This window comes from Melanerpes formicivorus, unplaced genomic scaffold (assembly GCF_026170545.1).
Source record: "Melanerpes formicivorus ecotype bairdi unplaced genomic scaffold, bMelFor1.0.p_v2 SCAF_10, whole genome shotgun sequence".
Taxonomy (NCBI): domain Eukaryota; kingdom Metazoa; phylum Chordata; class Aves; order Piciformes; family Picidae; genus Melanerpes; species Melanerpes formicivorus.
Genome location: NW_027142362.1, coordinates 14,054,040 through 14,076,666, shown reverse-complemented (window position 1 = coordinate 14,076,666; position 22,627 = coordinate 14,054,040). Strand labels below are relative to the sequence as shown.

At 40.2% G+C, this 22,627-nt stretch overlaps 2 protein-coding genes across 5 annotated transcripts in view; one reads left to right on the top strand and one right to left on the bottom strand.

The window, feature by feature from the left end:
• The first annotated feature begins 847 nt into the window (after window positions 1–847).
• GLDN (gliomedin) lies at window positions 848–20,467 on the top strand. Its single transcript, XM_068143818.1, has 10 exons — window positions 848–1,174; window positions 5,771–5,822; window positions 9,176–9,193; window positions 10,366–10,473; window positions 11,439–11,585; window positions 12,263–12,388; window positions 13,724–13,804; window positions 13,890–14,015; window positions 15,015–15,165; window positions 17,829–20,467. The coding sequence occupies exons 1-10, from the start codon at window positions 863–865 to the stop codon at window positions 18,286–18,288; spliced, it is 1,581 nt and encodes a 526-aa protein (XP_067999919.1). The 5' UTR covers window positions 848–862; the 3' UTR covers window positions 18,289–20,467.
• DMXL2 (Dmx like 2) overlaps window positions 20,409–22,627 on the bottom strand; it is a 54,414-nt gene continuing 52,195 nt past the window's right edge. For all 4 annotated transcript variants that reach the window (XM_068143814.1, XM_068143816.1, XM_068143815.1 and 1 more), the window contains one exon: window positions 20,409–21,824. In XM_068143814.1, the coding sequence (XP_067999915.1) occupies window positions 21,615–21,824 (210 nt within the window). In that variant the 3' untranslated portion in view covers window positions 20,409–21,614. The remainder of the gene's footprint in view (window positions 21,825–22,627) is intronic.

Here is a 22,627-nt window from a genome sequence, read left to right as displayed (position 1 = left end):
GATAAAGAACACTTTCTTGTAGAACACTTGGCATTCAAAAGCTGTGAATTCCTTGAGACTGATTTGATGTAGGAACAATGTAGGAAAGCACAACTGCTTTGTCTTTGAAATGAAAATGTCAGCTTTAAAAAGAACATTTCTAAACAATATTCTGAGTTTAGTAACTTTCATAATCTTTAAATATTAAAGTCTTCGTATTTGGTCAAATTTTTCTGTTCTTCACAACAGTGAAATCCCAGAATATTAATTTCATTTACTATGAATTAATTTGGAACAACATTTGTTACATTAAAGACACTGTCACAGAAGGGTTGGTAGGAATAACTTGGGAGAAGTCTGTGCTTCAACACCTAAAGCAACAGGTGAAGCACATTAGTGAATGACAGAGGCTGTTCTTGAGATAGCAAAGTGCTTCTGTGGACTGCAAAATAACAGCTGTATGTAAATGGTGGATTTTTATTGTGCAGTATCCTTTGCTGCTGGCAGCACAGCTTTGGGGAATAAAGTACCTGGAAAAAGTCACACGCAATTTGAGTCGTCTGAAAGTACGTCATGGCTACGGGCAGAGGCAGCTTAAGGGCTGCCCCAGGCATTTCCCTCTGGAAATTACACGGCAGCGTCCCGTCCCCGTCCTGCCCGGCCTTGCTGGGAGCGGGCGACGCTCCCCCGAGGTGACAGGCACGGCTGCTGGGCTGCCCGCTCCGCGCCCCGTCCCCACGCTCCGGAGGCTGCCGGCCCGTCGCCGCCACTCCCCTCCGCCCAGACGGCGTCCCACGGCACGGAGAGGGGCGCATATATCCCTGCCCTCCGGGTCGCATATATCCCTGCCCTCCGGGTCGCCGGTCCGCAGGGAGCTGCGGCGATGGAGGCGGCGGGCGGACGGGTGCTGCCGTGTCTACTGGCCGCCGTGGGGCTGCTCTCGGCACTCAGCGCCGCCGGGACGCTCTTCTTGCTGGCGCAGTGGCGGGAGCTGGGTGCGGCGCTGCGGGAGCTGGAGGCGACGCGGCCAGCCGCGGCCAACGGCTCTGTGCGGGGTCTGCCGGGTGCCGCTGGTCCCGGCCAGCCGCCCCCCGCCGCCCGCAGCAAACGGAGCCGCCGCGGGGAGCGCGCCCGCGGGCACATTCGCGCCGAGAACGAAGACCTGCTGATGCTGATGACCTACTCCATGGTGCCGGTAGGGCGGATGCGCCCCGCCCGGCGGGGCTAGGGGCGGGCACCCGCCTGCGGCTGCCTTCTGCGGGGCTTTGCCCACGGAAGGCTCCCGCCGCGGCTCTCCCGGTGGCCTTCGTAGAGCCGGGGTCCAGGCGGGAGGGTGGGGACCCGGCGACGACAGTGATGGCCTTCGGTGCCAGGCTCGGTAGTCTTTGCGACTGTCAAGCCGAGAGTTATCCCAGCTTCGGCCTGTTGAGTCCGTTAGACCTGCGCCCCCTACATTTACTTTGGCACTGCCGGGGCTGACCCAGGGTCTGTGTGGTGTGAAAATACCTACTTGATGTTTTGGGATCAAAGCATCTAAGGAACAGCAGTTGCCTGCTGTGATAGCTGTCATCTGTAAATGCTGAGCCATACAGCTGACAGGTTATGATTAAACTTTTAAAATGATGTTGCACAGACAAATGAAGTTGTTTGTTAGTAGCATGGATTTAATGAAACTTCAAAAAATGTAGTTGTGAAATGTCAACCCTCCAGTTTTTAAATCTCTGCACCACTATCACGATCCTTCCATGTCCTCTCCATATCCTCTTTGTCTACTGCTCAGCATCTCAAGGTGAGGTATTGAACTTGAGTTGACCACCACGTTTCTTTGAAATTGATCATGCCCTTTCAGTGCTAAGAGAGGATTTGATGGATGTGAAGAGAGCTGTATGTCCTTTCTCTGACAAAATTGCATCATTTTTCCACTTCAATGAAAGATTATTGATGCTTGGTAGGAGGTAGATTGTGTCGCTGAAAGATTTTGAAGTTCAGAGTCAGAAGAAAGGAAAGGCTAACCTCAAGTTCTTACTGATGTAACTAGCATTACTGGTTTTAAAAGTCACAGAAAACACCATTTCAGTAATGTTCCACTGGCATTTTTGTTAGTAAACCATTGCAATGATAACGTACCCATCAATATTAAGCTAGTGAGGTTGTTAAGCATAGTTGGTAGCATAGACTTTTGATAATGCAGTTGTTCGAAGGTTTAGAATATATATATATAAATGTATTTATTTTAGCTAAGCCATTTAAGTCCTTGTGCTTTGTACCTGTCATTTGCAGTACAAGGCTTCTGCAATTCAAAGAATGTCTTTTTAATGAGAGGCAAACCCAAAAGATCTTGGGTGTTCAGCTCTAGTTTCTGATTCCATTTACCAAAGCAGCAACATTTTTCACTGGACCCTGTGCGTCTTACCAGTGCATTTAATTTTTAGTGCATTTTTAATCACATGTTAAAATCACATGTATTTTTACTCAAAATGCTCCTAAAAATAACATGGCTAATACACATTTATGATTTTGGCAATTCAGAAAAAAAAAACAAACAACTTTTTTTTGGGGGTAAAAGTAGGCTGTAAACCATTAATTTTTAAATATAATTCTCAAGGTACTGTTACTGAGCAAAGTTATTTCAAATCTGGAACTGTAAATTACTTTCTAAAAACACATACTGCCCAAAACTGGGGGAAAAAAACCCCTAAGTTGCTGCCCCAGTGAAATTTTTTTGGTGTTGTATCCAAGCTCCTCATCAAAGCATTTAGTCAGAATTCTTTTCCTGTTTCTTTTAAGAAATAATCTTTGTGTTACAAAGCAGTTACAGCTCATTGTGTTCCACTGAATATGAATCACTTCGCTGAGTCTGAGGGATATACAAATAAAATTGTTGGAGAATAGACTCAGATCCTGGTGGGGATAGCACACAATGCCATTTGCTGTTATGGGCTCAGACTTAAAAACTCAGTGGCAGTTGGCTATCTAGATAATATTGGCAGTGTCATATTATCCACTGCTACCGTTATTATTATGTTACTCTCCTATCCTTAGGTACAATTAAATTAACGTTGTTGCCCTCTCCAAATAGCACCAGGTGTCATGGTGTGTGTTTTAACAGTCTATAACAAGGTCATTCACTTGTGCAGCTCCTCCATTTAAGTCACTGCTGTGACTATTGTTGTGTGTGATGTGCTTCATCTAAGTGTAAGTATCCTGCAGAGAGTATCTTGTGGCTTTTTGTTTTTGCAAAATTTCAATCAAATATTTCTCATTCTGGCTGTTGCTCAGAAGAGTGTGTAACTGTGTGCAGATCCACTTGCTCAAGGGGAACAAAGTTCCTTAAAAAAAATTTCAAGCACACCTCCTTCACACTCGGCATTTTTGTATTTTGTATCCAGCTCCCACTAATGTAGTATGAAGACTTGAGTGCTTTTGTAGTGGGACACTAAGTTCGTGCCAGTTGGTAAAATGATCCCTACTGGATTGTGGGCCTCAGAATAATGTTTCAGTTTCTTTGCGTGGGGGCCCTGAATGGAGGTTTTGCTGGAGCAGGATCTCTTGGAGGCACAGATTTCTGCAGATTGATACTGCAGGTATCAACAACCTACTGCTCCACTCAACTGCTGCTCAGGGGAGATCAGCTCTGTCCACTGTTCCATAACCTTTGAAATAACTTTAGGCATCAAAAAGAATATTTTTGCTTTAATAACATGAGTACATTTTTGGTTCTGGGCCTTTATTTACATATTTATAAAGATATTTATTTTGTAAGAGAAATTGGCAAGTCTGCAGCTTTAGAAGGGCTGCTGAGAGGGTAACAGTTCAAGTTTGTGAGTGGTAGGTTTAAAAGTAAGATTTAAGACAGTGTAAGAGGCTTATGAATATCTAATAATCTGAGTAGTTGCTTCATAGTTTTGGTTTTATTTGTTTGTTTTCCACTTTAATCAGGAGAAAACTAAGCTTTTAGCATTGAAATAAGATACTTTTATCTGTAGCTTTTCTTCATGGCAAAGGTGGTGCTGGCTCATTGGGTGAGTGGTGCACTCATCCATAGTTTCACTGGATATTTTTTTGTAGTCTATTAGCTATAGCACACTCACTTCTCAAGTGCCATATTTTTTTGTATGTCACCTGAATTGCATTGATTGGTAAAAATAATGCTGCTGAGATAATTGAAGGGCCCCTAAGCAAGCTGTAATCACTGAACAAAACCACTTAGATTAAAATGCAGTTTGAATTAGGGCACACATGGCCAACGTGTATTTTACAAATTACAGGGTAGAAGCAAAGTGGTTTTGAAGGTTGTGAGGGGAAAGAGAACAAGATAATTCTGATCATCAAAACCAGTTAGCTCTTCTTAGCTGATTTAAATTGAGTCTAAAACCTATAATTAAAAGACCTGCTCCAGTAGAGTCTGGGATCCAGTAAATTCTCAGTATGTATCTTACAGAATTGAAATCCACAGTCAAATATAGTTTGTTTTTTGCAGCTGAAAGAATGCTTGTCATTTATTTAAGTCTGTTAGATTTGACACTTGATGGTAATGATGCATTATTTTTTTTAAATTATAATTGTCAGTGGCAGGTAACTGTACTGGGATGCAACAACAGTCTGCTATTGAGATAGACTTACTCTTGTTCTGTCTTTTGGGATGAGTGCATCCCATTATTTGTAAATAGAATCATAGAATCAATAAGGTTGGAAAAGACCTCAAAGATCACAAAGTCCAACCTGTCACCCAAGACCTCATGACTACTAGACCATGGCACCAAGTGCCATGTCCAATCCCCTCTTGAACACAGACGGTGACTCTGCCACCTCCCTGGGCAGCCCATTCCAATGCCTAACAACTCTCTCTCTGAAGAACTTTCTCCTCACCTCGAGTCTAAACTTCCCTAAACTTATATAAAGATGAATATATTTGTAACTGAGTAAATAGCTCAAAGTGTCATTTGTTGTGTACAGGGAGATATTAGGTTATGGCTGGACTCAATGATCTTTTCCAGCCAGGTAATTATATGAAGGTTATTGAACAGCCCTGAAATAATACATATTTTTTCTAACTGTAAGCATTAGACTCTCCAATGAAGAGCTGAGGCACTTCCAATGCTCACGTTCCTCATATTCTCATGTCTGCTAGATGCTATGTTGAACTGCAAAACATTTTAGAGTGTTGTCTCGGCATGAAGGACATGCAGTGTGTTTGCTCAGCTAAAACCTATGCATTTTGTAATTGATCATGTTTAGTCTATGAAAGCATCTAGATGAATCTAGCTTTTAGCTTGGTTTTTATAAAGACTGTCATTGATGGGATGAAGTATTTTGAATCATGAATGTCCAGTCCAAATATGCAGATCTTGGTTACTCCCAAGATATGAAATTGCTTACTGGAACAGAGGCTACTGAATAAGTTATGTCAGAAAAATATCCATCATTTGATATGAATATAAAATAAAATTGAATATAGTTTTTGTTGGCTGATGTTGATTTTTAGTTCTGTCCACTGGTAGTCCATGCACAGACAACCCCACATGTTTTACAGTACATGGACTTCAGTACACAAAAGATGTGTGGAGTTGTCTGCCCTATATTCAGTATTTTCAGTAAGATTGACAATGAGGTATAGATTCCTGTAAGAATGCTGAAGAGATAAGTGGTATCATGATGTTAAAGTAGTTCTAAATAGTTTATTCTTGTAAGTACAGAAAGAACAGTTGTATCTTTGTTTTTGGAACTATAGCTGTATCAAAGCAAACTTGTATGGCATGCAGCTTTCAGCTTTACTTTTTTGTGATAATAGGTCCGAGTGATGGTGGATTTATGTAACAGCACAAAAGGGATATGCCTAACAGGTATGTTTATTGCCTTAAGCATTACATCTATGTTACCTGCAGGAATACAGGATTGCAATGTTTTCAAAGAATTTGAGGTCAATGATTATGCCAAAGAACAATTCTGTCAGAATTGACATGCCAATCTGAGTTATTTATTTTAAAAAATAATATGTGCTACTTTGGGACTTAATCTATTTCTACTCACCATAAGTACTTGAATTTAAGGAGCTCGGTTGATGTTACTTGGATCTACTTCTTTCCCATGTAGTTTTCATAAGCAAATCTTACAGGCTTGGCTTTCAAACACTAATTGAGATTTAGTCTTGATATCATGGGCTGAACGTACAAGGCTTAGAACCTTCACAGTGTCACAGTATATTAGTGGTTGGAAGGGACCTCAAGAGATCATTGGGTCCAACCCCCCTGCCAAAGGAGGATCACTTAGGGTAGTCCACGCAGGAATGCATTTAGGTGGGTTTTGAAAGTCTCCAGAGATGTGGACTCCACAACCTCCCTGGGCAGCCTGTGCCAGTGTTCCACCACCCTCACTGTAAAGAAGTTGAGGTGAAATCTTCTATGTTCAAGTTTGAATCCATTGTTCCTTATTACTGTGCACCAAAAAGAGCTTGGCCCCATCCACATGACACCCACCCCTCAGATATTTATACACATTGATGAGACCCCATCTCAGTCTTCTCTTCAAGAGTAAATAGCCCCAGGAATCTCAGTCTCTCTGCACAGGGGAGATGCTCAAGTCCCCTAATCATCCTTGTGGCTCTCCGTTGGGTTTTCTCCAGCAGTTCTGTATCTTTCTTGAACTGGGGATCCCAAAACTGAATGCAGTATTCCAGGTGTGGTCTCACCAGGGCAGAGTAGAGAGGTAGAAGAACTTCCCTAGACCTGCTGGACACACGCTTCTTGATGCACCCCAGGATACCATTGGCTCTTTTGGCCACAAGAGCACATTGTTGTTCCATGGAGAACTTGCTGTCCACCAGCACTCCAAGGTCGTTCCCTGTGGAGCTGCTTTCCAGCAGGGCACACCCTAGCCTGTACTGGTGCATGTTGTTATTCCTCTCCAGATGCAGGACCCTGTACTTGTCCTTGTTAAACTTCATGAGGTTTGCCTGCACACAGCTCTCCAGCCTGTCCAGGTCATGGTGGATGGCTGGACAGCCCAACAGGGTGTCAGCCACTCCCCCCAGTTTTGTGTCATCAGTGAACTTGCTGAGGGTACTCTCAATCCCCTCATCCAGGTAGTTGATAAAGATATTGAACAAAACTGGACCCAGTACTGATCTCTGGGGAACTCCACTGGCCACAGGCCTCCAAGCTGACTCTGTCCCCCTGATGACAACCCTCTGAACTCTGTTGTCGAGCCAGTATTCAATCCACCTCACGGACCAGCCATCTATGCCACATTTCCTGAGCTTTTCTATGAGGATGTTGTGGGAGACAGTATCAAAAGCTTTACTGAAGTCAATATATGACATCCACTGCTATTCCTTCATCTACCCATTTGGTCATAATTTCATAGAAGAACCTTTCTTCCATTGTTGTAACTGCTGTGTACCAATGGGACTTAGATAAGCAATGTGTTTGCCTTGGACGATGGTATAACAGGACAATGGAATTCATGTATGCTGGTGAGAAGTTGGAATAACTAATGGCTGGGACAAGAGATGAAGTTTCCATATGATCTAGTGAAGAGAATGCAGGGTAGCAGCCAATTTAAGGGCTAGGGTCCAGCTTTGAAATCTCTAAAAGGCTGAGTTATGTGTTATTTTTGGAAATTAGAAGATTAGAAATAAACCACTTTTTATGACTTTAAGAAAATGCTTTTCTTGTTGTCTGTAATTGAGTCCATTTGGCTCAACTGATTTCAACATAAATGAGAATTACCATAATATGCACAGATGTTAAGTACAGCTACTGACATTGTAGATCAGTTCTGATTACAACTGAGACTGAACCACAGACAGCTGAAAAGTTTGTGCTTTTGGGCTCCAGACTTTTGAATTCATGCCTTCTGTGCCTTTTTCTTTCTTGTCTCTGTTACTGGTTTTCTCTGCTTTAGGCTTCTGTGACATTTACTACTTTTCAAGTACCTTTCATATTTATCTTATGCTTATACAAGGATTATCAGGATCCTCAGTTTCTGTGGTAAGGAAGTAATTGAATGCACTAATTGATGTAACATTGTAATGTGGGAAAAATGGTCATTTACTGGAAAATTGGCAGAAAGATGTTAACTGATGTTACTGCCTGTACTGATTAAAAGGGATAATTGCTGTAATGATATTATGAAATGGTTTTTGCTTTACTCATAATGCTTTCTAATTAACGCTGAAAATTGTCATCTTTAGGGGAATCTAGCAATTACTGTTACTTTCTCTTGTGGAGGGTTGCTGAAACAATACAGTATTTTGTGGATGGATAAAAGTGTTCATAGGACTGATTTGGTTCTTTAATTACAACCGCCACCTTCCTTTGTGTTCTAAGCTGCTTTTCCGGTTTGGGTTTTTTGTTTAGTTAAATGGGGATCACGCAAGATAAATCTTCTTACGGAAACATCTTCTGGTTTAATCTTGCTTTACTCATGTGTGGTCTGTTTTCTTCTTGTTAAGGCCCTGTACTTTAACTATGTCAGAGAGAGTGAGGTAGATTTTATTGTCTTACATATTCCTGAATAGCTGGAACAAGTCCAATTTGTGATATACCAGCCAGGTTCTGTTGGGAGCTTGGTCCAGCCTGGAGAACAGTCACCTGTGAAAAGCCTGGTTATGATTTAGGTGTAGTTAATAAGAATTACAAGATTATTTTCCTTTCTATTGAAATAGTTTAAATTCTGAACTGCAATGAAATATCATAAACATGGAGTATAGCATGTATTTTTAATATGTATATTCAGGAGTATTTTTGACTGTGACATTCTTCAGTGTTGTAAAGCTGTTCTACTATGATGGGATTTTGGAGAACTCTTATATAAAGGGAATGCAATGACTGCTTGATGCCTTCCATCCTTCACGTTACAAAAGCACCTAAGCCTCTGACAGTGAGATTACACTGCAGAGGTGTTTGTTTATCAAACCATTATCAATTGACAAAATGTATTGGTAGAGGTAATTGCTTTTAAGTGTACTCTGTAAGTCTAGATTTCTGATAGTGTTTAAATTGTTATTTAATACACAGCAGTTAAATTCGTAGAGGTTAATTTTGAAATTTAAGGGTTTTCCTCCCCTTTTAATGTTCTGATCTAGCTCTAAATAGATTTGGAATAGCCTTTTTTGTCTTTTTCTTTTTTTTCTCTCTTGCTAGGTTAAACTCACCATTTCTTCTTTCTTGTCTTCCTTTGCTTGTTCTTGTTGTAGGCCCTCCTGGTCCCCCAGGTAAGATACTTGGACAAATGCAGTAACATTTTGGGTAACTGAAACAAGCGCTAGTACAAAATGTTGAAGAAATGTATGTTTTAGAGAAATCTTCCTTTGCTAATTAGAATGAGGGAGGGTTGAATGCCTGCTTTATAACTTTTGCATTTAGGTCAATTTGTGCCCATTCTTAGAAGGGGGAGATTTTAGTCGTTATACTCTTCTAGCAGAGGGAATAGAATAGTTACATATTTGATCAACACCAAATGGAATTAAGAGTGCTTAAGTGGCATTTAGCTGAAGAGATGAGTGTGTGTGTGTGTGTGTGTGTGTGTGTGTGTGTGTATAACCAACCCAAGTAAACTGATACTACAATTTAACACTAAAAGCATCTCTTCAAAAAGTGTTGGTTACTGATTCCACCTTCCCTCCTTCTCTACAGCTTTCCTCCTTTCTTATTTAATTCTTTTGTTCTATTTTCATTCATGTGGTTGCTAGGTTATATGAATAGTTATTTGCTTTCTTTCTGTGCTGCTTTAGCTGTGGATCTGCTTAGTATAATTCTCTGTATCAGAAAAGTGTCAGGTACTTTTACTATGTGAGGGTTCAAATACCAATGAAGAGGGAGTGATGTCTTCTCTATCAATCAGTCATGGTTTGGCACTACAGTATTCTGGGCAAGTAGGTAAATGCTTTCCTTGTGTTAGATTAATCTGGCCAGTATTATAAGTAACATTAAGGCTTGTGTGGCATGTGGAAGATGTTACAGCTGCTGCCAAATTCATAATTAGGTTGGGTTCCACTGTGTGTGTGTCCTTGACGTGGAATCCAAAAAGCTGATCTGTGAAAGCCTTAATGCAAAATGTGTGCAATATTCTGTCCAGTCATTTTTCTCATGCTAAAGCAAACAAGCACCCTACCTTTAGGTTTATTTCTTAGTTTTTTGTTGTGGGTGGATGTGGGTAGATTTCTTGGCTAGGAGTGAGGGTTTTGGTGGCATGCATTTGTTTGGGCTTTTTTTTTTTTCTTTTTGAGGCTACTCTATTGGCATGGAGAGAACTTAACAACTGGTTAGGGGTTTTGATATGTCTAAGGAATATAGGCATATAATCACATTCTATGTAAATACAGTAGATTTAAGGATAAACTGCATTTAACTGAAGAAATTCAGTTGCACTGTTTGGTTTGTTCAGGGCCTCCTGGACTTGATGGAATACCTGGCTACAATGGATCAGATGGAGCTCCAGGTACACCGGGACAAAAGGGAGAACCAGGAATAAACGGAAAAAGAGGAAAAACAGGTATTTTGTTTTGTGTGGGGTCTTTTGTTCGTGTTTTCTTGGTTTTATGGTTGTCTAAAAATTATATGCTTTCTTACTTTTATATTCAAATGTGCTTAGGTTTAGACCTTTGTACAAGGATAAGGGTTTCAATGTTTGGAAAGAAGTTACATGACAGAATTCTGTAGTGTTCGTTGTCTTGCACTAATCTTCGGTAGATTACTTCAGACTTAACTCCAGTGAGGAAGATGTATAGTGTATACATTTGCTATAGAATATTACAAATAAAAGCTATTGAATGCACTTGACTGAATCTCAGTATTCTGTACTTGCTAGTAATTACTGTAATTGTGAATGTTTCCATTCCCTCAGCCTGCCAACATAATGGCCCTTTGACTCGGATGTCTTAAAAAAAGCAAGCCAGAGTTAAGAGGCTGAAGCTGTTGTATGTTACCACAGTTTTGGTCCTAGGTTCCTAATGACTATGGTAGGAGCAGCATATTGCCATATTTTTCTTCTTTTCTGTATTGTCCATTTAGGCAGGAAATTTGGAGCAGGTTGTGGGTGGTCCCCCCCACTTCAAGCTCAGATAAGCTTTGTAATGCAGTTGGGTCTCTAGGTACAGTTTTAATGTGGCTGACACAGGGTAGCTCTGCTAATAAATAGCCCATAGGCTATGTGTAGCCCACAGGCACTTTTCCATGTTGGTTGAGGAAACTATTTGTCCTAACTTAGTGATTTCACTGTGGCATGTTTCTACTAAAAAGACTAAGAAGAGAGAACCAGCAGCAGGTAAAGAACGTACTACATTGCACCAAACCTTCATATTAGGTTGTTGTTTTGAAGTGTGAACAAATTGCAGTTAGCAGTTAAATGCAGGTAGAAAAAAACCAGGTGGAGTGAAAATGGTTTCTAGTAAAACCAGTGTTGATTGATGCTTAATACTGGAACAGCATTGTTGGTACTGAAATGCTTTTTATTTCCAGGTGTGCCAGGTCCAAAAGGTGATCAGGGACAGAAAGGAGAACCTGGAGAAATGGGCTTACCTGGCAAGGATGGTATGCCAGGAGGAAAAGGTGCAAGAGGAGCAAAGGGTGAAAAGGGGGATGCAAACAATGATGTTGTATTGGAAGGTAGGTAGAAGAGCGTTCTTGCAAAAGTGTACTTGGCAAAACAATATACTCTGCTTCTGAAGCATGAATGTGATCTGCAAGAGTAGCACCAACCAGTATAACCACATTATCCACAGTGAAGGTTTAAAGTATTTCTGTCTCCAGGATATGATGTTCTCTTTTTAATACAAGTCTTCACAACAATTTTTCTGCTTGGGCTTTGAGTTGAGGTGCACATGAATTCCCTCCTTTCTAGCATACTTCCAGACAGTTGACCCCCAGCACTTCCTGCAGGTTAGTTTTATTTTTCTATTAGAAAGTGTGAGGCTCCATGTATTTTGCACAGGAATACATGAAGCAGCCAGAAATATAACCTGTGTAAAATTGTAGCATCTGAAGTTGAGCTCTTAGAATACAGTAAGTAAAAAACAATAGTGCTTCAGAACTCTATAATGTGCCTGTTATCCAGAAAGAAAAATTGTACCTGATGTCCTACACCTTGTGAAGTTCTGTATGGTTCACCTTCCAACAAACAGCATCCCAGTTTATTGCAGTGTACTTCTGTATGCAGAAATGACTTAAGAAGAGAGAAACTATTTTGAGGAGATCTCAAAGTCCATCATAAGGTCACATACAGTTCTCTGCAGGTTGCATGTTGCCTACAGGGCCTGTGACATTGTGCTGTGTTTTGTCTGTAGGTGCTAAAGGTGAACCTGGACTGCCAGGGCCCCCTGGACCACCTGGACCCCCAGGGCCTCCGGGAAAACGTAAAGGCAAAGGTAAAGTGCAGCTTCAGGAGAACATATACAGCAGCAAATGCACAGGTTAGTTCATTCCAGTGTTCTTTTTAGTACTGTAAACAGATTTGAGATTAAACCATTTGCTCCAAGTCTCACAAAACATTAGCTACATGTTTAATCTGCTGGTATGAGTAAAACTGCACAAACTTAAAGCTGAGCATGTGCTTAGGTGTTTTGCTGAAATGTGATTTGGATAAGGCAGTGAGGTATCTCCAGTATTTTAGTATTTAAGTTGTGCTAGGCTAACGCTCAAGCAAATTGTTTATGCCTGGTGGTTTTCATTAGATATGGCATAGTTGGAACGTAAGAGAAATGCTGTTGAAATTTTTAGCTTTTAAATGCTGAAGTTTAATTTCACATGTAAATGTAGCCTGGTTAACAGGTATTATATTTCACTGTATTCTACATAAAATTGCCTGGTCATTGGCAGCCCTGAGGCAAACGTGAACTAGCTAAAACTTTGAAAGGTTGGAGGAATACAAAAGGGTTCTCTGAGATTTGGTGTTCATTTGAAGGTGTAAGCTTTGGAGCAGGGTGCTTTTGAGTTCAGTTGCTGTTTATTGTTACTGATTCCTGACTGCCAGGTGGGTCACGAGTCCCTTTTATTTCCTTTACTGTAGTTGTGTTGGTGACATATATGACTGATTCTAATATTCAGAAAGGAAGAATTAAAGACAGAGCAGATGCCCTTCAAATTGTGACTGCAGATTGCACAGCAGATACCATTAGAACCTAAATAAGAGTTTCCGGGCTGCTGGGTCTGGACTGTGTGCTGAAGTGTAGCACCTGTGGCACCTTTTTCTTTTTTAAGTCACCAGTTTCCCTTGGTTCACTCTAGTGGAGTGAATGCCTGACTGGCATTTCTTCTCCATTATGTGCCCAGTATATGTGTTAGTGCTTTATTACTGTCTTGGACATTTAGAACAGGAGGAAAACGTCCAGTGTTGCCTATGGGACATACCCCCTCTGCTTGTCAAGAAGCTTTTGATGTTAGCCATCACTATTTCTCAAAAGCTGAGTAAGGTTATTTAAGGAAAGAGACAACTCTATCTTACTAAGCAGCTACTCAGAAATTGAATAGCTGCTTATTAAACCTGTCGAACAAACTAAGTTACTCCTGGAATTTTGTCAGCCTGACAGCTTTAAGAAAACAAACCACCCTGAGCATTTCATTTCCTTGGCAGTCTTTTTTTATCTATTTTTTTTTTTTAATCCAGACCAGTCTAATCTCTGTCTCCCCCCCCCATTAAACCAAATCGCTGTTGCCATTCCTTTATTTTAGTGGAGTCGCTGATGTGCACATTTGTCATATCAAATACAGAAAAATGACACGTGTTACCTTTTTTCTCTCAACTCTAGGTGAGACATGTGCCGTACCAAATGATGATACTCTGGCTGGGAAAGCTGAAGACAGAACTCCTGGTCCTTCAAAAAAAGCTGGTAACCTGTTACAAACCATGACTGACTAACTGCTACTTAGTGTTGTAATGTTACAGATAATGGACTTACACTTTCTCTCTACTAGCATGTGTCATAACATCTGTAGGAAGTCCTGTTCACTTTGTCAGTGTACAGCAGACGTTTGGAACTTGGATGAGGGAGCCTGCAAATATAAGTGATGAGAGGATTTGGCTTACCATGCACTTCTCAGGTACAGTAGTAGCTGTCACCGATCAAAAATCAGCAATTATAGTAACACTGCTTTCTTAATTCCTTCAATGTAAACTCCTATTTCTAATCATGTAAGGTGGTTTATTTTCTATATTGATTGTGTAGTACTTGACTGTATGTGTGGTTATAGACATTTGTAGTACCTTTAGACATTTTCAGAGTCAACATCAGATTTTGAAAATAGTTTGAGGGTTTCAGAGCTTAAAAAATCCAAGTTTAAATGCCTGTTGTTAGCACCTGTTTGGTGGTTTTGGTTGGGTCTCTTTCTTTCTCTCTCTCTTCCTCTCTTTCTCTCTCTCTTCCTCCCTTTCTCTCTCTCTTCCTCTCTTTCTCCCTCTCTTCCTCTCTTTCTCCCTCTCTTCCTCTCTTTCTCCCTCTCTTCCTCTCTTTCTCTCTCTCTTCCTCTCTTTCTCTCTCTCTTCCTCTCTTTCTCTCTCTCTTCCTCTCTTTCTCTTCCTCTCTTCCTCTCTCTCTTCCTCTCTTTCTCTCTCTCTCTTCCTCTCTTTCTCTCTCTCTCTTCCTCTCTTTCTCTCTCTCTCTTCCTCTCTTTCTCTCTCTCTCTTCCTCTCTTTCCTTTAAGAGTTCCCTATGGCTTTCCATCCATAAATTGTAGCTAGGAGTTTGGTCTTCTCATTTAGTGAGTCGTGAAAAGGAATTAGATGCTACATAAGCTACATTTAACGCAGGAAAAATTCCAGGATATAAGTGGAAAGAGAATATATTTTTTCCCATATGTTTATCAGCTGTGTTCACAATTAGGCCCCATTAGGTCTGTGGGAAGCAGGCCCTTGAACATCACCTCCACAGACTGTTATTTTTGTGTGTGTGTTTGGATTATTTTATCATGTTCCAGCAAGTGGAATCACCACTGAAAACACAAAATTGTTGTCTGCCAGGTATTTGATTGCAATTGACATTCAATAGGGACTTGATTTTATGGGAGATGAACCATTTTTTGTGTGTTTCCCCCTTCATATAGGAAACTCTATAAAGGAATATGAGAATTCCAATGCCTTGCTGAATGACAGCTACAGGATCATTAACATCACAGGATTCTTTTACGGATGTGGTCATGCAGTACAAAACAATCACCTCTACTACCAAAAAGGAGGAACCAATGTCATTCTGAAGTAAGTCATCAGAACAAGAATTGGTCCGTCTACAGTTTGGGGGATGCAGATCTGTGGTTACATGATTGTAGCCATCTTGACTTTCCAGGGCTGCTGGCTGGGTTGATGCACATGCTTTGCTCTCAGACAACACTGTTAGCTGGTGGAGGTGGAGATACTGCTGCTAGTGGAGAGAAATACACAGAGGCACCAGCTGAGGACATGGCAACCTGGTGAAATCGCACATTCTGTTGTGGAGGAGTGGCTCCACTGTTTGATGTCCTCATAATAAGTTCCTACAACTCTCCTGATGTATCTCCCTCAGACATTACTCTTTCCTCATTTTCTACTGAGGAGAGAGACAGACAATAGAAATCAAACCCAAAATCTCATCTTGTGGGAAGAGCCAAAGACAGACAGTCCAAGGGCAAGGGCAAGATTGCATCTGCTTTCAAGTTGTCTTACATGATTTTGATATTTGAGCCAAGAACATTACTACACTTTGATGTCTATTCCCAAGCAGGTGTGAGTACTGCCTTCCTAAATTCATTTGGATGCCAAGGAATGTGAGCAAGCTGCTTGGATTCTATAACATTTTTTTCTGCCAAAGACAAGCCCACTTTTTGGCAACCTCCTTTAAACATCTTTGGGACTTTTTGTTTCTACATCTGTGAAAGACCATCTCTGTCTAAGCAATGCAGCAGTGGTCGGTCACTCACCTTGGCTTGGGTACTGTACAGATGAGCAAATACTATTTGTGGAATTTTCAAAACCTAAGAAATTGCTGAGAGATGCCCTGTCTGTTCAGTTACTCATCATCAGCACAGGCAGAATGAGGCACTATGAATTCTGTGACAGCGAAGTTCTTGATTTTGGGCTGCAGAAAAGCTTCTGGGAGTTCATGTATTATTTAATGTTAAGAACAAAAGAGGACCTGCTTGGTTCACATTTGAAAAAAATACTTCAAAGGCATTTACAACTCTTAAAAGTAGGCTTGCTTGACATTTGGCAAGTTTTCTCATGATGCTCGCATCCCTTACAATTGCTTTAGTCTTGTTTCATAAAACACTTTCCCACCTCTGCTGTTTTATGTTGACTTCATTTATTTTAGTGATTTCAGAAAAGGGTTTTCAGTTGATGAAAATACTACACTAGGTCTTGTCTTTCACACTGAGGTGCCAGAAAATTAAGATACTTCTGGACCATTTGGAGTTCTAGGCTTCTTGACGATCCTTGACTGGGGAAGTGGAAGAGAAATGATGAAATCTTACTTTGCTCCCTTCAGGAATCTCACATAAAAGAGGAAAAGACAGGGTGTTCTGTGTTGCAAATCTTGCACATTTTTAATGACTCTTGTCATGCTTTTTATCTCATTGGCTCTTTACAGGAAAAGGATCCTGAAGAAAATCTGCTTTTCTATGTGACTATTCATGCTCAGGGCTGCCCTTCTATAGCCCTTCCCTTGCATGAGGTTATTTACAAACAGGAAGCAACAAACATGATTGACTGGGCTAACACACTTGTTTCTGAGAGATCTTCTCCAGCCTTGAAAACTTTTTCTGTTTGCACATATGTGCTGCTAGACTGTGGAGTTGCTGCAGACATGAGTTTTACAAAAGCTGAGAATCATACAGGTTCAGTCATTCTAGACTTTCCTCAGGATGATTTTTCCTGTATATGTTACCAATGCCTCTTGCACAGAAAAATTACTCTTGTGGTGGTTTTCCTGCTTTTGTGAGTTCCTGGGTCTGAAATGTTCCTGTCATTAAGCCTGTCTTTTCAGAAAACTTCTGACACCAACCGATCCCTGCACTGAGAAACGTTTTCCCTCTATTTCAGAAATGGAGCCATACAGTTAGCTAGAAGTCAGACAAAGAAATATGTGTGACTACAGAAGGCATTGCTTTAAAGGATAGAGCACACTCTCTGCCTTTACTAAAGTACTGCATCATTCACCGATTAAATGCTTAACTACAAATGTGTCTTAATAGCAGCTGATTACCCTCTTAAACTAACAGGCAATCTCAGTTTAGCCTCTCGGTGCTGCTGTCCTCATATTATCATCCTATTAAGGAATTTCAAGGAATAAAAACAATTTTATACATCAGAGATGAGACATTCAGCTTGTCCTGTTGGAGGCCAGCATGAGGTCGAAATTTTGGCTCTGCAAAAGTAGAATTTTTATTCCTTTGATGTTTGCTTGAGCAAATCACTGCATTATCTGAAATGTTTTCAAAAGAGGAACTTTCAAGACTAGGTGAACCTGCCCAGAATTCAGGCTGGTTTGGTCACTCACACTTCTCCCTTTAGTTCCCACCTAGTAGAAAGCAAACTTCTGTACAGATTTCACAAGTCTGTGCCTTTGCCTGGTATCCAATTCTTTTTCATACCCATTACTTGTATTTGCTTCTTTCATCCTAGTGATAATAAAGCTGATAGACTAAATAAAGTGAAACCTACCCAGGCAAGTTCATGCCCTTGTGCACCTCTTAGATGGGTTATTACTTGGGATTTTTCCACTAGTGTTTTGTAAGATGCTTTGAGTGGAGTGCTCAATTTTAAAAGACATCTGAGTGGTCCTTGAAGTCAAGTATTTTCAATGATACTCTGAACAGATTCAACTAACCAGTGTGTGTAAAAATCAATTTGTAACATGACATACTGAATACTTTCTCTCTTTTCAGACTTGGCCTCGATAAAGTCTCGCTGGGCACACTGGTAATTGAAAATGCCTTGTATCATGGCCGCAACTACCTCTTTTCTAACTCAAAGACCTATTTCAATGTAGCGGTGGATGAGAAGGGTCTTTGGATTATATATGCCTCAAGCACTGATGAAAATATAATAGTAGCACGTATCGATGAAGAAACGTTTTCAGTCATTCGGCATATCAATACTACATATCCCAAGTCCAAGGCCGGTAACGCATTCATAGCCTGTGGCATTATGTATGTAACCGATACTAAGGATATGACAGTAAGTTTTGCTTTTGATTTACTGAAAGAGAAGCAGATTGATGCAAGGTTTGAGTTACGGTCTTCACAATCTGTTCTTGCTATGCTTTCATACAGTCTAAGAGATAAGAATTTGTATACGTGGGAGAACGGGAGCTTAATGATATACCCTGTACATTTTGGCAGATGAATGTATTCTAAAACATCATGTATGGGTGCCATCTTCAACTAAAGAGATTATTTAAAGCTCAATGATATTCATATGGGGGTCTCTCATAATTTTTTGTTCACTGATGGTGGCTTGTGAGTGTGCCTACAAGGAAGATCGGGCACCTTTGTATAAATACATGTCCAATTATCTATGCCATTCTCATCTTAAAAGAGCTGTTCTGTACTGCAGCTGACACACAGCACAGACTTGCTTTTGTTTCCCCCTTGTTAGTCAGATGATAATTATATCTAATGTACACTGATTATTCCATGGTCCTGTGCTCAGCAGAGACTATTTATAACTTTCAGTTGCAATCATCTTATCTACAATCATTTTCTAGTCAGTGACTGTGGTTTAGTATAAATGTCTAAATAATGAACTTCTGTGTACAAATACCTTTGTCACTCACTCAATAATTGCCACTGATTCTCTGTGAACAGTTCAGGGTTTTTTTGACAGACAGCTGTTAAAAATAATGTGGATAGAAAAAGTTACTTAAATAGACAAAAAGCAGAAAACTTTAGATTTGACAAATCTGGACCGTTACATAATCAAAAGCAAAACCCATCCCAAGTACAAGGAAAACAGGAATACTGACATTGATAAATATTGAATGTACATGGAATTTGGCTTAGTAAATGGAGTGTGGGAAGAAAAGTAATGAGGTATAAAATTGAAGATTTAAATTTATAATTCCCTAACTGTTTTGTGTTGCTGCAGACTCTTCCTCGCCTCTCACTGCCATGTAAATTCCACCACTATAACTTCCTTATAGCTAGACTTAATTATAGTAAGGTATGTTTCTAAAAACCTTTTCCCCACATTCATCCATATAAATGTTATTCTAGAGAAATAAAGTATCTGGAGCATGAATGCATGTTTTCATCATAGAGCTTAGTGACTTAATTTGGGTTTAACTCAGAGATTGCCCATCCACATTCAAATTTTTGTGAGCTAGAGGTAAGAAATAAACTTTTTGATGTTCATTTTGTCCTGATATTTCAGATTTCTAAATTTAACACTGAAACACAAATCCCTACCACTGCTTTGTGTGACTGTATTCAAAATCATACTCCCAGAAACCCCTGTCTGACTTTCTAAGCTGCCTGTATGTATTGGTAAAGTTCATGGAGCTCATCCAAATACTTAGAAGCAAAGTATCACTTAAACCCTGAACTGTACTGAGCTGTTTAATACCCATGTGACATCCAGGTACCATCAAAGGGCTTAATGCATCTGGGAACATCAATGTCTGCAGAACCCTGACTAGCAAATGAGATGGAAAACTACCCCTGCCCCAGATGAGTGTGGAATACAGTGATGGCTGGGCCTGGGCTGCAGCCTCTCTTCTCAGTGTACTTGTTGCTTTCACTAAGGCTAGGACTCAGGACTTGCATGATAAGGAGGGAGACACAGAGGGAAAGAAAAAAGTATAATGGATACTTTGAACTGGTGTATACATCATATCTTGTTTATCAAGAATTCAATCTATATCTACAAAGAGTACAGAATTTAACACTCCAGGGCTATGGTTTTGTCTGTGTGGGCTTCTTTTGTCTTTGGTGGTCTGTGGGCTTTTTGGTTGGTTGTTCTGGATTTTATTTGGGTTGGTCAGTTTTGTGTGTGTGTGGTTCATGTGGATTTTTTTTGCTGTTGTGTTGTGTTTTTTGAAGTTGAATTATAGCACTACTAAAGTAGACCTTTTTGGCTAAATAAAAAAGCTCAGCAATATACTTGGGCAAATACAGTTCAAGCCAGACATGTCAGTTTCTAGATAATGTGACAATCTTAAATCCCATTACTTGTCTGAATGGCTCTGTAGAACCACTTGGATTAACACCGTGGAAAAGAAGGGCCAGCCTCTTCACAGAGACAGGGCCAGGCTGTGTTTCTTGCAACTGCCTTTGTTGGAGATGAAGAACTAAATTCTATTAACCTTATGTTTTTCAAGGACAGCTGAAAATAAAATGCAAAGAGCTAACCCTTTTTATCTTAGTGCAGTCTGAGGTCAGGTTAAAGCTAGCTCAGGTGCTATCCAGTCATGCTACTGGAGGTTCAGTTAAATCTATTTAAATATAAGGAAGCATTCTAGACTGGACTGTTCCATGAAATAAAAGTAATTTATTTAACTTACAAAGGGAAAACTAAACAGTGACATTTATGCTTCTTTCTTCTCACACTTCACAGCCTGAAATTTAAAATCACCTTTGCAGAAAGGTGCTTTTTTATTCTAGTATATTTTACAGTACAGCACAGACATCAAAGTTTTAATTAGAGGAGTAAGACAGTTTGATAACATTTAAATATGCAGACATCCGTTCCAGTCTCTTGAGAACAAGTTTTTTGTTTACAACAGAAAAATACATCTGACCACAGTGGCTAGTTATATTACAAGCAAACAATATTGAACTCTGCATAGTTTATACAATATACTGTGGTAATAATTCAATTACCAGTTTTATCCACTATTTACTATCTGGCCACATAAAGCCTGACATTCATCTTAAATGTGGCATTGGTATTCTCTTAACAGCTTCATTTAATGAAGTCTTTTCTGGGCAAATGAATTGCAAAACTGAAAGCTGACTAGAATCATGGATGTCTTCACTACAAACATTTAGTGCTTACGATACATTCCTAAAGTAAAGGCAGGTGTCCAATAGAAAACATAGCTCTCAGAATGAAAACAGTGTGCAAATTAAAACCCATTGCATTTAAAAATGTGTTGATGTGCAAGTTACAGTATCAACTGTGCATTAATACTAAAAGGGAAAAAATAAATCTCAGCACAAAAGTCTCACAGTACGTCCTTGATTGCACATGTTCCACGGCGTTTGCATCCATTACACATTCTTGCAAAAATCATATACACAGAGTACCCTTAATTAAACTAAACTATTTTACAATGAATTGTACACATGCTTCAATTAGTGGGAAAACCAGGAATAAAAATAATCAGAATCACATCAGAAATGCTTACTGACCTGTAGAGCCACAGTGCTTGTTAAATGACTGATTTAGTAAACTGGGTTACTGAGCAATAACCCCACCTAGGACTGACTGCACTGGGTTTAATCCTTTGTCACAAAACAGTACATGCATTTCCACCCCAGTGATCCCTATGGGCATACTTGATACATACCTGTGGTAGAAGCCTTTTTAAAAATCCTTTTTTCCCCATAATACTTAATGCTGCAGTGACTGCTTTGAAAGGAAATGGAATGTTTCCTTTCCACAGTGTGTATCACTGGGGTTTTAGCTACCTAAAGGGACATTATATAAAACCAGAATTAGCTCACATAATGTTACAGAATGTCAAAAATGCCTGAAGGTACATTAAAAGCATTGGGAAGAACCCTCATTTTCAGTGTGCCATCTGCTCCACAGGAGAAGATACGATTGCCTTGCACAGTTTCAATCTGGGTGACACCAGCACCAATATTTCTGAAAATGGACTGCTTAGCATGTTCGTTTTTAAATGAGTGGATTAGATTATAGCCGGTCAGTCTCCACACCTGTATCAAAAGAAGGAAAAATGAGAAAAGGAGATTAATATTTGTACTTTTTTCCTAACATTTCAGATTCCTGGCTGTTGAAACCATTCAGCAATGACAAAAGGCAATTTTTGCTGTCTACCAGCAACAATTTAAAGTCCAAGAGTTTTGAGAGGCTGCTGCTGAGGCATAAGTCAAGGCAGGGTCAGGCCACCTTAATGTGGACCAGCTGGGTACTCAACAGGGTACAGCTGCCCTGTGTTACCTATCAGTAGTGCCCCTCCCAGCTTTCCCCCATCCAAGCTGCAGAAGTGGAGAGGCTGCATTTTTATCCAAGATGGCTATTGTCAGCTTGCCAGCAGCTGGAGATGCCTTTCTGCTAAGGAGTGCTGTAGAGAGTAAGCTGCATAATTAATAAGCATGCGGAATGGTAGCACAGCTGTCTGAGCTGTTGTGTCCCAAGTTGCAGGAGCCTTCAACAGGACTAAGGTACAAAGTGTGTGGAGACAAATGAAGTGCCTATGAAACAGTATGCAGTCCAGCTAGAGGGAAAGCAAGGGGGGACTGTAATTCTGGTTCGTTTGTTGTTTTATTTCTTACTACTATGACATCTCAGTGGCTCTCTGGGAACAACATCAAGAGAAAAAGCAGAACTTGGGTGTTACAAAAACTTCACACAATGTTGGAGTTACTGAGTATCCCCTGTATAATGAAAATACCCAACAGAGAAAAATAAAGCTTTCAGAATGGTGCACTTGGCATTATTCACTTAAAATTCAGTTGCACAACTTTAAAAAGGCTGATTAATTTTCTCTAGTGGAGAA

Coding starts and splice junctions, on each gene's coding strand:
- GLDN (XM_068143818.1), top strand. CDS start 863: ATGGAGGCGGCGGGCGGACGGGTGCTGCCGTGTCTACTGGCCGCCGTG. Junction 1,175..5,770: donor TGACCTACTCCATGGTGCCG/GTAGGGCGGATG, acceptor TTGTGATAATAG/GTCCGAGTGATGGTGGATTT. Junction 15,166..17,828: donor GGAACCAATGTCATTCTGAA/GTAAGTCATCAG, acceptor CTCTCTTTTCAG/ACTTGGCCTCGATAAAGTCT.